We start from the raw sequence: 18246 nt of genomic DNA, 5'->3' as shown, positions 1-18246 counted from the left end.
TTCCAGTTTCTGATACTGTGCTTCTTTTATAATTTATTTTTTCTCTCCTCGGAAGGTCTACGGAATGACGGAATTAGGGAAAATATGGGTCTAATTACCCGTTTTCCTTATTTTAATTCAATTCCAGTTTCTGATACTGTGCTTCTTTTATAATTTATTTTTTCTCTCCTCGGAAGGTCTACGGAATGACGGAATTAGGGAAAATATGGGTCTAATTACCCGTTTTCTTTTTTTTTAATTCAGTTCCAGTTTTTGATACTGTGCTTCTTTTATAATTTATTTTTCCTCTCCTCGGAAGGTCTACGGAAGGACAGAAGGCGTGAATGTATTGAAAAATATGAGGCTAGTTGGTATCTTTGGTGGTCTCCCATTTATTTCGGTTTTGATTGTTGCCTCACATCTTATTAATTGGGAAGAGCCCGTTTCGAAATTTTTGCGTACATATGTTCCTGAGACCCGAGTCCTGAAAGACTGGATGCCTCTGTTCAAGTATGTATTTTCTTTCTTTTTTTAGTGATAAGACCGACGAGATGATATATTCCCAAATGAAAAAGATTGAAGAAACAGATGTTTTACTTATGATTGTTATACATCTTTTGTTGTTCTCCTTTTGAGTCTTGTTTGTAATCTCGATGAATATAAGATCTGAAGTCAAAGTGACCAGCCATGGCAAAACAAAGATAGAAAAGCCTGCTAAAACAACAAAGGGTATACGGCCAGTAGAAGAAAAAGAAAAGACAACCTATAGTTTATCTATAAAACTAGGTGTCTTCATAGAGCATTATTTCATAAAGGGTTTGTTTCTTCCTTTTTTATTGTTTTTAGTTATATATTTTTTTCTATTTCAATTTTAAATTTCACTGATTATTTTGTCTTATAAATGGATATTTCTATATTTAGAGCTGAAAACTCCTAGTATTACACTGGTGATCCGTCGTTTTTGTCTTTTCTTTTCCTTCTGATTTTCCCTTCTTTGTTTCATTTGCTTATCCTTTCCTTTCGGAGCACTGAAAATAACTGATCCATGGAATCAGTCAGGATGGGTATGTTGGCAGCAAAATCAGCATTTGAGGTAATACCCTACCATGAACTAAACATCTTCGCGTTTCAAGTGAAATGGTTTTTGTCACATCACGACCTATCATGACATAAAAGAGCTCTGTTGCGACGGCATATCTTCGACGCACTCCCATCATGATTTGAAAGAATGGGCTACGTTGGCCGTTGCCTTAAATATAGCTCTCTGTGCCATGATGTAGAGCTTTAAATAATCTGCAACCATTTCTCAGCGATGCCTGTCGATTCTAGAATCTGTCAAATTCTGGGATCCACCAAAACATAAATGCAGTTTCACTGCGTCCCTACAATTTTCTTGTTTTTTCTTGATCAAAGGCATGTAGTCTAGAAACGACAATCAAGGAAAACTTGAATTTCATTTTTCTCAATTGAAAGAAATCGTGAATTGAACACGAAAAATTCCTCTAAGGCTCGCAGATTTTCTACTAGTATCCCTTCTCAGTTTTTTCTTTGTTTTAGATTACTAAGTAATGCTTCTATCTTGTTAGGATATAAATAAGGATATGTGATAAATCTATTACTAGGATATAAAGGATTATATAAATATATATAGCATGTATAGATTACTAGGATATACAATACGATTATATGGATGTTAAGGATAAATAGATTACTACGCTAGGGGATAGAGGCGATTATAGATTACGGAATATAGGTTATAATGTTTAATCTATAGATTATATTCATAAGTCGACTAACCCTTGCTAGGATTTCCAACGAAAAAGAAAATTTCAAATAAGTACCCTGCACATATCCCTGCAAAGACCTCCTAGCGTGCAAAGGTCGACAAATCTGCCTTAGCTTCAAAAGTAAACTTAGTAGGTATCAAGTATTGTCGGGTCTGTTTAGCACTACTACTTTAGATTTCTATGAAATAATCATGGAAAAGAGCATCTTGAAATCACAATTACATCTGTGTATCTGTTGATGCGAGTATTGGTGTTATATTCAATTTCATATTTTTGAATTTCCCATTTTTTGTGAGCTTTCCAACACAGATGGAATTTTCTAAATACTTTGGAATTTCCGAAAAATTACCTCTTTAACTCAAAATTCAGTAGATAAGTCGTCAATTAATTTAGACTTTACCTCCACAACTCAAAGTTTACTTTTGTGTCTCGCAGTTTTTCAACGGACCTCTGTTAATCAAATCCCTGGTATACATGTTGCGGTACACTATTAAAGTTATTCTTAACTCTGTAGTGGTTGTAGGGAGTAAATTTAGCAATTTTGTACACCTGCAAATCAAATTTTCATTAAACTTATCTCTGTATTTCGAGCTATCCATAAGTCGAACTTCTCGTAACTCGAAGAAATTTTCTGGTCCTGTGAATATCAAGTGAGCAAGAGTTGACTGTAATCGTGTTGATTAATACATCTCAGGGATTTCTCTGAACAAAGTTTTCCATTTTTATATTTTAGTCTTGTAAAAATATGTATTCAAAAATGTATTCGAGGAACATCAAATATATTTCAAATTGTTAAAATACTTGAATAATAATATAATTTCTTCTACTATTCAATATATTTTCAGTCAGCTATCTAATTATTACAGGTTTAGACCTAAAGGTAAACAAGAAGATCAACCGCTTGAGAAAAAGTTTAACCTTCCACTGCGATTGTCTAGTGCGCTCGTGTTCCCAACAGTTTCTGTTGCCTTTGGCAACGTCTTCTTCAAATCTGTGCCAAGAAGCTTGAAGAGGGTGGTACTGGTAAGTTTTATATTATTTATCAATAATCTAGACGCTCTTTAAAGCCATCAGTCAATTCAAGGGCATCATCAGAGTGAACGTCTTTTATAAAAAGATTACTAGTGTGTGGAATCTTGTCTTATACGTAGAAAGCTTAAGTTGAATATTTTACTTATTAAGTTTTGACAAGGTTTGGGCGATACTTAAGAGTATTGACACACTCCCTCTCTCTCTCTCTTTCTCTCTCTCTCTCTCTCTCTCTCTCTCCCTCTCTCTCCCTCTCTCTCCCTCTCTCTCTCTCTCTCTCTCCCTCTCTCTCTCTCTCTCTCTCTCTCTCTCTCTCTCTCTCTCTCTCTCTCTCTCTCTCTCTCTCTCTCTCTCTCTCTCTCTCTCTCTCTCTCTCTCTCTTTCTCTTTCTCTCTTTCTCTCTTTGAGCAAAAATCAATTTTGAAAATCAACATTGGGCTCTTTTTTTAATTTTTTTTTTCATTTGTTTTAAGGAGGGCAAGGTTTAGGTGTTCAGATATAGAGCCTTCCAATAAAGGTGTGACATATGCTGGCATAAATTACTTGAGTTGTATTCCTCTCATTTTGAGCTATTCTTTCTCATAGTTTCTCTTTCTTAGGGTGGTCTGCTGTATCTATTCATCAAGAGTTCCTTAAAACTTATTCTCATACAAGGAGAATTCATTGATCGAAATTCAAGAAAAGCTCAGCATAGGAGGAGAGTGATCCAACTGTAAACAGGATTGTTTTCTCTTTGTCATCTGTGATTGACTATTTTATATAGTCCAACTTCTGTCTCTGAACATTCGATATCTTTATTTTTGGTCCTTTAACTTTAGCCGAAAATCAATTTGTTAAGTTTATGGAAGAATCATGTTAAACAAAAATCAATGTGTTGATAGTTAGCCAAAAATCAATTTGTTTTTAGACAAAAATCTTTTGAATAAAAAAGGTGGAAACAATTAAGTCTACTGTAAAAACTTTGGATTTATAACATTGTTATTTTTAAAAGATACCTCTTCTTCTCAAAGAATCAAGAATCTGTTTCTTCTTTCTGAGCATAGAATATTCGTCTCCTTCTCACAGAATCAAGAATCTGACAAGTTTAAGAAACTTTGCTTTAAAGAAAAAGAAAAAAAGAAATCAGCGTCTCTTCTTCAAGATTCGAACCCAATGAAAAGCATTATCAAAGGTCTTGTTATGCTGCTTAAATTTTGCACAGGTCCTGTTCAGCATCAGAAAGAGAGAATGGTTTAAAAAGTCCTGGAATCGACCCCATTTCGATGTATATTTCCAGAATTGTATGTGAGCTATAAAATGCGAGTTGGCTAAACGTCACTGTTTATATATGAAAAAATAAACGTATATATGCTTATATATGAAATGAAAGAATAATTTGGTCCGAGGCTAAAGCATAATTAATTGAAATTAGAAACTAAAAGAGATTTATTTATATTGTTCGATTTATTACATCGTACATTACATTTATTTATTATATAGCCTTTTTATGAAATAAATTAATGAAATTTAAAAAAAATTTAAGGGAATGAAAAAATTAAAACTGAATTGAGATTGATTTATTACTATTTCTAAGTTTAATTTTGATACTCTATATTACATTTATAGCACGTAAAAAAAATTTGTTCCACCTTGTACCATACTTTCGATCTATTTTGAACAAAATATTGTTACGAATAATTAAGACCACTAACCTTCCTGTTTCTTTTAAGTCATTATTTGTCTATTAATAGAATAATAACAATAAAAAAAGACGATAGCCTTGCCTTACATTATACTATAATTGATGATAAAATCAAAATAAAGAAGAAGATTTATTTATTACATTACTTCATTACATTTACTACGTTATTTATTTAATTTTTTTATTGATATCCTACATCACATTTACTTATTGCTAATTCTATTTATTGATCCACTTGTATTTTGATTCATTATTTTGTGCCTGGTAGAGATATTCTAGTGTTCAGAGAAGATGTTTTTCGTTAATTAATAATCTCAAAGGCTTTGTTTGTATATTCAGTGATTTAATGCAAAGTCCTGTATTTTTGGTATTAAATTAAATAGATGCTGTACGACAGTGTTTCACAATATTTTACTAGCCGACCTTGTAAAGAATTAAACAAAGAGCATAGGAAACTATAAGAGTGGAAACTTTGACGATTTAATAAGGAAAGATTGAAATCGAAAACTACTAGCGCCAGACGCAGCGTAGTGGCTGGCGCAAACATTAAAATGTCTTTAAATAAGTAGAATAATTTTAAGTCAATTGGTAAAGGCCTATCCAAAGAGTATTGATAACTCATAGTTTCCCATGCTCTTTGGGTTTGATCTGTATATTTATATCACTTAAAGGTGAAGTCTCTGTGTAAATAGGCTACTAAACAAACTGTATTGGTTTTCTTTCAAGAACTAATTTAGCTCAGTAGGGCTAGGTTTGATGGGGTTAAATCAAGGAAAATTAATTGAGCTAAGTAACTTTAAACAGATAGGTCAACTAGCTAAATAGTTTTTGGCTTTTTACCCTGACCTGCTTATTAAGCTCCCTTAAAATGCAAGTATTTGGCTGTTTAGGGTAGGCTAGTCTGCTGTTTAAAAGACATATACAAGGCCTAGCCTTTTTGTCTATGATGGCAGAGGGTGATGCCTAATTTCCTAGTTTCGCCTGACGCTAGATGGTGCTGGCGTTTTTTTTATACTAGTGTTAGTTTCCACTCTTTTGAGTTACCAATACTCTTTGGACTAAAAGAGAGAGTATGGGAAACAGGTGGGGGTACAAGTATTGGTACATGTATACAAATTGTATGGCATACAGATTCAAGATTGTCTGACATTAATGTCACCTATCATTACCCTGCAAATTTACAAAGTTGATTATTAAAACTTAAATGAAAATATCGTCTATATCCCTTTTTTCTCTTTTTTTTATGTTTTTATAATGAAACACACTTTTTCCAAAAGGGCATTATAGATATATTTGTGTACAACACTAAGTTTGTATGTAAGCGGCGAACTGCACTGCTACAAAGCAGTCATACAGCATATTTTGACAAGAGGTGCTCTTATCTATATAGGCTAGCTCTAGAGCTCTCCCACAGTACTGGGTTGATTAAGCTGATTTTGAAAGGGCAATATTTACCGTTTTCTAGATTATTTTCGTCAAAGGTGCATTCACATGAGTTATGTTTTCTTTTTTTAATGCTTAACTTTCGCATAATCTTTCTCTAATAACTAATCTAGCGAGTTATTAGATAATTCATAATCTAATAACTCGTTGCTGAACCATGCCCCTTGAAGCCAACACAGCTGCACCCGCTCCTCTTCTATCCAAATATATTCAAATCTTTGTTGTTGTTTTTTAGCCCTTCCCATAAAGTTCCATTTCCTTTAATCCTTCCGTATGACCTCTTCCCATTCTACTTGGGGACGACCTGCTTTTTGATTGGCCCTGTTTTTGATTTGACAAAAAAAAAATTGCAATCTCTAGAATGTCAGCTAGTTGTCTTGTCCTTTGTTTTGTGTTAGCCCAGAATGTGGGATTGCATCACATTTTATGCATTTTCTAATTGTTTGATATATGGTCAGTCAAAAGTATACTGAAGACTGCTATTGCTACTAACAACTCTCCGCAGCACCAAGTCACCTGAGGCCAACACAGCCACGTATGCACTGCCTTTTAATCTATTCAAATCCTCTTTCATATTGAGGAAGAGCGAGAGAGAGAAAATCGTTTAATTCTATCAATCAATAATATATACATAATATACTATTTACAAAAATAGATGGCAGGGAGGCAAGGTTTTTTTTTTTGCAGACATTTTAACAAGTAAAGAAATAAATGGATTAAAAGTAAAGACATGAAAAAAAAGAAGACGAAAAAATTAATAGATGAAAGTTTTTTTTACTTACCAAACCACAAAAGACACAACACTTGAAAATACACGGAAAAAAATATCGTAACCTAACCTTGGAGAGCGCTATCTTAATGTTAAAAACATTCCAGGAAACACAAGCACAACTCAGGACCATGCATAATGAATAAAAACAAATTATGAAACAGGAAGTTGATGTAATAGGTAGAGAAGTAACCGAAAGCAGAGCCGAAAATATTGCTGCATCTGCGGCAGTCCATACAGTAACCAACATACATGTCCTGCAAAAGGAAAAACAAATTGCGAAATTTGGCAGACTAAACCACTTTACGCGTGTGTACGACTAAATCTGTTCACAACATCGAGCATGATCAGCTGATGGATATCGAAGACAGCACACCGACCTTGGGATTCTTTATCGACTCAAAAGACAATGCGAGCGAAAACATGTATATGTATGCTGTCTTTATAAGTGGGCAATAACTGTGTATTTATTTTATTTATCTTCTGGGAAACAGCTCAATATTTGTTCGGAAAAATTGATATCTGGGGATATTCTCGCATAAAAAGCGGTCTAAATTGATCCGAAGTCAGAAAAATTCATTATGAGCCTTAATTTTGGTTTTTGTAATTGACGTCATGTACTATGTTGGTACATTATATAAGTATTTCTTGTGACAAGGTATAAGTGTTTTCTTATATGATGTCATACATAGCCTAAATAAGATTGCTGAATTTCGAACGCATCAGTTGTTTATATAATATAACTAGATGTTGGGGTGGCGCTTCGCGGCACCCCAACATCTAGTTGGTGGGGCGCTTCGCGCCCCCAAGCTCCCCCGTGCGCGTAAGTCGTTACGCACCATATTAGTTATGCGCCATTGTAGTTGTGTCCCTGTTTATATATATATATCTATCTATATAAAAATAAGTTGTCTGTGGATGGATGGATGGATGTGTCAGGTGACGTCACCTGAAAAAACTGGATCAGGTGACGTCAAAACTGAAAAAAACTAAAAAAAGGCAAAAACTACAAAAAAAAAACTAAAAACTAATAAAAAAAATAAAAAAGCTAAAAAACTAAAAAAACTATAAAGGTAAAAACCAATAAAAAACTAAAAAAAAACTGAAAAAACTAAAAAAAGGCAAAAACTACAAAAAAAACTAAAACTAATAAAAAAAGTAAAAAAGCTAAAAAACTAAAAAAACTAAAAAAAAACTAAAAAAAGGTAAAAAACTAAAAAAAATAAAAAAATAAAAAAAAACTAAAAAAAAGGAAAAAACTGAAAAATAAGCTAAAATAAAGGTAAAAACCAATAAAAAACTAAAAAAAAAAGGAAAAAAACTAATAACTGACGACACTCAAAGAGAAAGCGACCAGGACAAAAGGAATGTTCGATTAGCAATCAACAAAGCACAGGGAGTATAAATGACGACCAGGACATAAGTAAAAAAAAAAACTATCTATATATATAAAAATAAGTTGTCAAACTAAAAAAAGGCAAAAACTACAAAAAAAACTAAAAACTAATAAAAAAGCTAAAAAACTAAAAAAACTAAAAAAAAGGCAAAAACTACAAAAAAAACTAAAAACTAATAAAAAAATAAAAAAGCTAAAAAACTAAAAAAACTAAAAAAAGGTAAAAAACTAAAAAAAACTAAAAACTAAAAAAAAGGAAAAAACTGAAAAATAAGCTAAAATAAAGGTAAAAACCAATAAAAAACTAAAAAAAAAACTGAAAAAACTAAAAAAAGGCAAAAACTACAAAAAAACTAAAAACTAATAAAAAAAGTAAAAAAGCTAAAAAACTAAAAAAACTAAAAAAACTAAAAAAAACTAAAAAAAGGTAAAAAACTAAAAAAAATAAAAAATAAAAAAAAACTAAAAAAAAAGGAAAAAAACTGAAAAATAAGCTAACATAAAGGTAAAAACCAATAAAAACTAAAAAGAAAAAAAGGAAAAAACTAAAAAAAATTTTCATCTAAAAAACTAAAAAAAAACTAAAAAAGGTAAAAACTAAAAGAACTAAAAAAGAAAAAAATAAATGACGACACTCAAAGAGAAAGCGACCAGGACAAAAGGAATGTTCGATTAGCAATCAACAAAGCACCGGGACATAGGGAGCATAAATGACGACCAGGACATAAGTAAAAAAAAAATTAACAAAACTAAAAAGAAGGTAAAAACTACAAAAAAACTAAAAAGAAAAAAAAAACTAAAAACTAATAAAAAAACTAAAAAATCTAAAAATCTAAATAAACTAAAAAAGAAAAAAAAAGGAAAAAAATAAAGGAGAAAAACAAAACTAAAAAACGAATGTATATACAGACCGGTACACCGGGATACAAATGACGACCGGGACACAGGGAATATAAATGACGACCGGGACACAGGGACACAACTACAACGGGGACACCGGGGGAAACAGGGGGATATAAATGACGACCGGGACAAAAAAACTAAAAAGAAAAAAAAAACTAAAAACTAATAAAAAAACAAAAAAATCTAAAAATCTAAATTAGCTAAAAAAGAAAAAAAAAGGAAAAAAATAAAGGAGAAAAACAAAACTAAAAAACGAATGTATATACAGACCGGGACACCGGGATACAAATGACGACCGGGACACAGGGAATATAAATGACGACCGGGACACAGGGACACAACTACAACGGGGACACCGGAGGAAACAGGGGGATGTAAATGACGACCGGGACACCAGGACAGGGAATGGTCGATTAGCAATCACCATCAACAAAGCTCAAGGGCAATCATTAGAATCATGAGGTATAGATCTGAATACAGATTGTTTTCCCATGGACCATTCTATGTTGCATGTTCAAGAGTCGGTAAACCTGACAATCTATTTATATGCAAAGACAATGGGACAGCAAAGAATGTTGTATATTCGCAAGTTTTACGTAGTTAAAACCATATATATATATATCTATCTATATTCACAGGTGGGACATAGGGACACAACTACAATGGCGCGTAACTATTATGGCGCGTAACGACTTACGCGCGCGGGGGGGCTTGGGGGTATATATATATATATATATATATATATATATATATATATATATATATATATATATATATATATATATATATATATATATATACATATATATATATATATATATATATATATATATATATATATATATATATATATTTATATATATATATATATATAAATAGATTGTCAGGTTTACTGACTCTTGAACATGCAACATATAATTGTCCATGGGAAGAACAATCTGTATTCAGATCTATACCTCATTATTCTAATGATGTGTCCCTGTGTCCCGGTCGTCATTTATATTCCCTTTGTCCCGGTCGTCATTTGTGTCCCGGTGTCCCAGTTTGTAATTTCTATTTGAGTGTCCCGGTCGTCATTTATATTCCCTGTGTCCCGGTGTCCCGGTCGTCATTTGTGTCCCGGTGTCCCGGTCTGTAATTTCTATTCGAACAATCCCTGTGTCCCGGTCGTCATTTATATATCTCGCCTTTGCCCCCGGCGTCCCCGTTGTAGTTGTGTCCCTGTCTCCCGGTCGTCATTTATATTCCCTGTGTCCCGGTCACTGATTTGTGTCCGGGTGTCCCAGTCTGTAATTTCTCTTTGAGGTTCTCGGTCGTCATTTATATTCTCTGTGTCCCGGTCGTTATTTGTGTCCCGGTCGTTATTTGTGTCCCGGTATGTAATGTCATCAGTTGACAAACATGACGTCAGTCGACAAACAACTTCATGACGCATACAGCTCAATCCTTATAATGACGTCAGTCGACAAACATGACGTCACTCGACACACACACACAGACAACTTATTTTTATATATATAGATGTTTGTTGAAAGACCCAAAACCGAAAATATAAAGTTGCTTTTTACTATAAATGATGATTCTTTGGAACCCCTGAACTACCAAACGTGATAAGATATGAAATTTTACAACCTGGACCATAAATTGCGACAACACCAATACAGTCAGCTAAAGCAAAGGCCATTGCTAAATTGTTTGAAGTAATCAAAATCCAAAAACGTATCAAAAATGAAACTGAAGAGCAAAGAAAAGGGTGTTTAGAAGATATACGAAAACGACAATTAGAACGTTATAAAAATGAAAATGAAGAGTAAAGATACTGGCGGTTGGAAGACATACGACGCAAAGAAAGTGAGCCTGTCAATGAAAATCAACCTGAACATCGAGAATCGAAACGTGTCAAAATTTAAAATGATGATATTTGTGTTTGGGATTTCGATATGGATAAGATCACCAAAGCCTACCATACCTCTGTTAAAGGAAAAACAAAAGTTTTGCGGTATGTATTTCATAATGACGTTAGATAAGGCAAGGCAAAACAAAACAAATAAATTGACAGTGACTGGGATGATGATGGTTTTAGATTTTGACATAGATAAGGTCATCAATGTCTACCGTACCTTTGAGAATCAAAAATATGGACTAGATAAATTGTTGGAAGAAAAAACAAGTTTTTGTTCCACCACCTAAAAGCTTAAAAGAAAGAAAAGTTTGGAGATATTTCTTTGATACTGACAAAATATAAGTCAAGGCGAAAGAAGAAGTTTTTTTACCATCACCTGAACAATGAAAAGAAATATAGGTGGTCATCAATGCTTACGATACTTTTGAAAATCGGAAACCTGGAGTTGATATAACTTTGGAAGAAAAATAAGTTTTTGTCCCAGCACTTGAACAATTAAGAGAAACAAAGGTTTGGTGACATATCTTTCATAATGACAAAATATAAGCCGAGGCAGAAGAAGAAGTTTTTGTTCCACCACCTGAACAATGAAAAGAATCAAAAGTGGTTGTCAATACCTTTCATACGTTTGAAAATCGAAAACCAAGACTAGATAAATTGCTGGAAGAAAAAAAAAGTTTTTGTCCCACCACCTGGACAATTAAAACAAACAAAGGTTCGCTGATGGTTCTTTCATAATGACCAAATACGAGCCGAAGCAAAAGTTAAAGGTAGAGTAAAACAAATGTAATTTTACAAATGTACCACTTCCAATTTAAGGTTCATTTGGACGTCAGGACATCAATAAAAGGTTCAGATTGTCTGTGGTTAGAAGACAAGTGACAGTGAGGATCTATATATAGAAGCCTGCCGAGTGTCGGCTTCAAAAATTGGAAAATTGCCAAAAAATGGAAAAGTTTAAATATTTCACGACACTATTTTTGTATATTTGTCAAGTCAGGACAACAGAGGTGAAGATAAAAACTCATTTTTTACTTTTGCTTTAGTAACTTTGCTGACATAATAGCTTCAAATATCTGTGAAATTCTTCCAAGCCTTAGTAACTGTTGTTTCTTTCTCTCCTTTACTGTAATATATGGAACATTATTATCCTCAAAGTCGGAACCACTTGTACTATTTGATGTTTCTCTTGGTCTCTAGAAAAAACATCAAAAGTTATCAATCAGTGTAATCATTTACTAATAAAGTAGCTTCAGTAAATTTGAAAATTTGACGGCCAAATTCGCTTCAATATAAATTTTTAGAGAAAAACAACAACAAAAGAAATAAAAAATCAACAAACAAAACCAATCAGTGAAATTAGTTTCTAAGAAAACTGCTCGAGAAACTTAAATGAATGAATCCATGAAAGAGAAGCACCATTTTATTAGTTCTAGAATTTTTAAATTTTCATTCACATGAGTCGAAATAATCTACAGTTGCTGCTTGCTTATGAACAACAAAATTGAGAAAAAGAATCATGCATGCATAACCACTCTTCACAAGAGCAACTGGGAATTGTAAATTTTATTCAAACAGTTCATGGTAACAAACTGTAACTAAGGATCAATTTGGCCCAGTAGTAGCCAAAACTCTAAAAACCGAAATTTTGGTAACCATAGATATATCAAATGAATTGGCTCTTTATGCAAATTCCAAATATATAAAATTCATAAAGTTTAATGTTACCCATCAAAAACTACGAGCCTGATAAAAGTTGCCTGATTTTTGAAAAAAGGAGGAAACACCCCCAAAACTCAAGGAATGTTAATGAAAATTGCATTAATAGAATCAGTATTTCAGAGAACCCTACTTTAGAGGTTTCAAGTTTCTAATAAAGAATTTTATATTATTTGCCAGAGGAAAGATCATGGATGTGTGTCTATTTATTTTTTATAGAGGTGATTGTATTAAACCAATGGTCCTAGAAGATTGAAAGAGGGCTCATTCAAACAGAAATTAAATTTTAGTGCCCTCTTTAAATGACCAAAAATATTGGAGGGTAACTAGCACCCCTCCAATGCCACCTTTTCCGTAAAGTTACCTGGTAAAAATTTGGACACAAAATTTTGAGGTGCATTAACTATATCTCTGAGAATGACAAGAACCACCACAGCCCCTGGGAAAGGGATGTAAGTTACTAAATTAGTCAATTTGTTACAAATTTCATTTTTTATAGGGACACCTTTGGAGGGGGGTTTGCACGTGGAGGTTCATTTTTGGGGGGAATTTTACATGGGATAATTTACTATAATTCCTAAACGCCAGTTTTTTTTATTCCTCTTGCTTTCTCTCTGGCAACTCAATTTTAGTTCAGTTCTAGGGGAATCATCCAAGTAAAATCTTCACCAGAATCATTACGAGATTTTGTGGCTTTATATAAAAAAAAAATTCCATGGCGGTTAGCAGAATCTTCTTAGATTCGACACGTCTATCATTATCAGATATACACTCGAGCATACCAACACATTCTCGACTGCTCGAGACAATAATGACCACAGCAAGAAATTCACATTCGAACTGACAGATGACAGCCTTGAAAGACACGAAAAGGGATAAATACATTTTCATCGTTACTTTACCGTAACATTTGATTAAGTTTTTTTTTTCATTTTACAGGTATTTTGAATCTTTCCGAAGCAAGGCAAGAAGCTCTTCAGAAATAGAGCCAATAGGCTCCTTGAGTTCCCTCTTAAGCTTTAAAAATTCATTTCAGCAAGTATTATTTGGAAATAAGCCAACTCAGTGTATGTCTCATTTAATTAAGGATTTTAAATGATTTCTAAGTGAGACATGGTTTGGTTATTTCGGTGTATGATTAATTGATTTCTTGGGATTTACAATATTTGAAAACTATAGTCCCTTTGAGACTATTCTGATAGCAACACAAGTCTTGCCTGCACCACGAGCTCGAAGGTAATGAAACAAAGTGGTGCTAAGTATGACATGTGAAAAGCACTTCGTTAGCTCGAAGGCTGTTGCAAGCTATTTATCAATTCTACTATATAGATTTATTTAAACATATAAGAAACTAAGTCCCAAGCTCTTCAAAAAGACTATACCCATATATAAGGTAAATTTATGCAATATAATCCTACGATAAGTTAGATAATTTTGTTAAAGTGATTAGTGTTAGGCAAAGAGAATATAATTGCTATGGTTAAGGTCAGAAGGGAAGTCCCTAGTTTCTTCTGCGTGGATTCAGGAGTTAAACAGGGAAACGTTTTATTCTATTTATATGTATTTTTCACAGACTCTGTCCTAAGAAATATAGTACAGACAATGGAAGAAGAATGTACTGGACCGGAGGGTGAAACTAGGTAAAAAGTTTAGCAAAGTGAATAAGTATTCGAAGATCTTGGGAGTTTAGGGTGGGTAAATAGATGTTAAGACGCTTAGGTCAATTGCGAATAAATGAGAATGAAATGACGATTTTGGTACGAGATAATTCGCCGAGTAAATGTATTCACATAAATAGGTAACATTATTAGCAGGAATGGTGATGCAGTGAAAATATAAAACACAAAATAGTCAATGCAGTGCTTTTCATAGTTGGAGGAAAGTCTGGAAACAGTAAAGATAATCAATCTTGGAGCTGAAATTCGGATAGCAGAAGCCCCGGTAACGACAAGAGTCACACTCTGAAATGTGGGTACTTCCACAGGTTGAAAAAGAAATTTAGTAGACGTTTTCAAAGCATAGCTCTAGGTATGTGTTTGAACATTCGTATATCGCGTAATATCGAACTTTGGACGCTTAGAGCCTCTTTGAAACTGTACTTAAACTGCCGTGACTAATTATATTTTGCTCGACCTATTATCAGAAGTCAGTCCCAAATTACTTATACTTTGCAGCGTAAAAAGAGAAATATAGTATTCTACACAACGTCAACAAGGCTTGATTGAAACACATTCCATACTGGTTTCATGTCGACTAGGATAGCAAGTAGAACAAGAAACAGGAAGAAGAGATTGTAGCCATAACTCCCCAACGCTGTATTCAAACATGTGTGTAAACGTGCCTAGTTTCAACGTAGTACCCGGTAGTATCTATAGCTATATCTTTATGCTATATGCTAAACGTAATATCTAAATGCTTCTTTAGCAGGGATTTGAACGAATCAAATTTTACTGACAAAAGTTCAAGTAAAACAAAAATAACATGCTATAAGATCGAGAAGCTTACGCGTGTCTGAGCAGCTCCTTAGGACACAAAAATAGATCTTCTATGCTTTACACAGATAGCAAAGGAAACGTAAATGAACATAAAAGGCTCATAACAAAGTAATAAAAACGAAAGAAGAGAAGTCAATAAAAAGGTGAAAAACAGTGGTGCCAATTAACAAAACGGCAACTAAAAGAAAAAAAAATAATACATTATATTTTGTATTATATTTGCTTTAATCGATCTATTTTTTTGTACTAAGGGGCTGCTCCGACACTTGTGAGCTTCTCGATCTTATGGCATGTTATTTTTGTTTTACTTGAACTTTTGTCAATAAAATTTGATTAGTTCAAATCCTTGCTGAAGAAGCATACCAGATACTACGTTGAAACTAGGCACGTTTACACACATGTTTGAATACAGCCTCGGGAAATTATGGCTACAATATCTTCTTCCCGTTTCTTGTTCTACATGCTATCCTAGTCGACATGAAACCAGTATGGAATGTGTTTCAATCAAGCCTTGTTGACGTTGTGTAGAATACTATATTTCTCTTTTTTTACGCTGCAAAGTATAAGTAATTTGGAACTGACTTCTGATAATAGGTCGAGCAAAATATAATATAGTCACGGCAGTTTAAGTGCAGTTTCAAAGAGGCTCTAAGCATCCAATATTCGATAAGTAAACTAAAGAAACAATATTTAAACACAGAAAATTACAGCTAAGTTATTATTTAAATACCAAAACACTGGACGGATAATTTTTAAATTGAACTTAAAAGGATCCATATAGTAAAAAAAGAGTAAAGGGTATTTTCGTCTCTCTTTTTAGATTTGACTATTTTTGAGTTTAGTACCTTAGAACGGCCTATCAGAATCTTCTCCAAAAACACGAATCTCCTCCAAAAACACGAATAAAATTGAAATATTAAGTAGTTTTAATATTTAAATAAACAGCAAAGCCTTATTACTAGCATTGGCTAATATAGAGTTTGGATTCAGTCTAGATTATAGAGGTAGTCAAATCTCATTGTAAATTGGTTCTTTCAAATTTTTTTATTTGGCTTTTTGTTTGTTTATGGCCCTTTTTGCATAAAACAAACACGACAGTTTTTCTATTTTGCAACTAGCATACCTTCCAAAAATATAGCAAATGAAAGAAGGGTCAGTATTATCCATGGCTGAACATGATATATCATATCGATTGGATTACTCAAGCCATGTTCAGACCGCTGCATTACGAGCTGAGAAAGAGTCCATCGGAGGCCACTTAAAAAAAGAAAAGATTATTTACACAGATATATATATATATATATATATATATATATATATATATATATATATATATATATATATATATATATATATATATATATATATATATAGATATATTTGAGTGTGCGTGTTTGTACTGAAGACCTAAGATATTAAATAACATACACTTATTTTTAGCGTAGAGCACCACAACAGTTAAGAGTTCGAGACAAAAATCGTGTATAATAAAATACACAATCGCTATATCGTAATCTAAATAAACTCGCTGAAAATTTAGTCTCAGCTTCAAGAGATATTTGGTCAAATTCATTATACATTCAAACAAAAGAAATACATTTATACAGAACAAATGTGTAAAACGAATTTTCACAACTGATACAATCAGTCTTATTGCAGCGGTACAAAACCCATGTTTAATTTTGTTTGTAATGACAAATTTTCATTAAAAAAGTTAGTAAACACTACAGTTTACCAGTATAGACAAGTTAATATCCGGAATTAACAAATAAGTAATTATCATCTTCAATTACTACAAATTTAGTGTTAACAACACTAGATAATCGATATCACCCCCCCCCTTAATTTTGCAGCCACTAGGCAATTTCCTTGGTTGTTATCACTGCTTAGAAAGTTGTTTTGTTTTGAAATAATGAAAGAAAAGCATTTCCACAATAAATATATAGGTCTTACATAGTCGTTCAAGATGTAACGTTTTATAGTTTTATGATTTAAAACTATTTGGCATGTTTTTTTGCGTTATTTATTTCATTATGTAATTAACATATTTTAATTAAACTAAAATGAAAATATACAAATTGCATACCTTTGCTTAAAACTATGCTAAAAAAATCAGAGGATGGAACCTTTGGGGAAGACTTCTTGTTTTGATTATGTTTGGTATTTTTCTCAACATTTTCTTAAAGTTTCATCTTAATATCCTAAGTCTTTTTGGATATCAAGGATCAAACATTCCTTCTTTTTCTAATAAAAACCTTATTTGTAAATAACGGGCAACTTACATAACTTACAGCTCTTGCCCCCGGGTCCTGCAAGTTTTTTAGTCAACCCCATAGGCATAGTTATATTACCTTTGGACTGTGATTTTTTTTTTTTTTTTTTTTTGATTTTTTTAGCATAGTTTTAAGCAAAAGCTATGCAATTTGTATATTTTCATTTTAGTTTAATTAAAATATGTTAATTACATAATGAAATAAATAACGCAAAAAAACATGCCAAATAGTTTTAAATCATAAAACTATAAAACGTTACATCTTGAACGACTATGTAAGACCTATATATTTATTGTGGAAATGCTTTTCTTTCATTATTTCAAAACAAAACAACTTTCTAAGCAGTGATAACAACCAAGGAAATCGCCTAGTGGCTGCAAAATTAAGGGGGGGGGGGGGTGATATCGATTATCTAGTGTTGTTAACACTAAATTTGTAGTAATTGAAGATGATAATTACTCATTAGTTAATTCCGGATATTAACTTGTCTATACTGGTAAACTGTAGTGTTTACTAACTTTTTTAATGAAAATTTGTCATTACAAACAAAATTAAACATGGATTTTGTACCACTGCAATAAGACTGATTGTATCAGTTGTGAAAATTCGTTTTACACATTTGTTCTGTATAAATGTATTTCTTTTGTTTGAATGTATAATGAATTTGACCAAATATCTCTTGAAGCTGAGACAATAAACCTTCTTTTTCCAATTCAATGGCCCTTGTGTTTCCGTGAATGTCTAAGGAATTTCGACAAAAGTCAAGCTTCAAAGTAAAGAGCAAGGATTTAAGCTAAAAAAGCCAAATCTGTCCTGCCCACTAAGAAAAATGGAAGAAAAGTCAAAACCCTTTTTAAATTAGAAAAAAG

General features: G+C 32.6%; 1 protein-coding gene and 1 long non-coding RNA gene across 2 annotated transcripts; one reads left to right on the top strand and one right to left on the bottom strand.

The window, feature by feature from the left end:
* Positions 1-298: 298 nt before the first annotated feature.
* LOC136042604 (E3 ubiquitin-protein ligase MARCHF5-like) lies at positions 299-4872 on the top strand (the record flags this gene model as incomplete). Its single annotated transcript, XM_065727573.1, is given in 3 exon segments — positions 299-489; positions 2633-2789; positions 3395-4872. Coding segments are annotated over 3 exon segments (465 nt in total), but the record flags the coding sequence as incomplete, so codon positions are not given.
* A 1637-nt stretch (positions 4873-6509) lies between these two features.
* On the bottom strand, positions 6510-16363 carry LOC136042606 (uncharacterized). The gene is made up of 2 exons (XR_010621361.1): positions 16228-16363; positions 6510-6945 (listed from the first exon to the last, which is right to left on the bottom strand). It is a non-coding gene; the product is annotated as an uncharacterized LOC136042606 (long non-coding RNA).
* Positions 16364-18246: the final 1883 nt, after the last annotated feature.

The sequence above is a fragment of the Artemia franciscana genome, unplaced genomic scaffold (assembly GCF_032884065.1).
Source record: "Artemia franciscana unplaced genomic scaffold, ASM3288406v1 Scaffold_1585, whole genome shotgun sequence".
Classification (NCBI taxonomy): domain Eukaryota; kingdom Metazoa; phylum Arthropoda; class Branchiopoda; order Anostraca; family Artemiidae; genus Artemia; species Artemia franciscana.
Note: the sequence above shows the minus strand (reverse complement) of the source record. Positions and strands in the feature narration are given on the sequence as shown.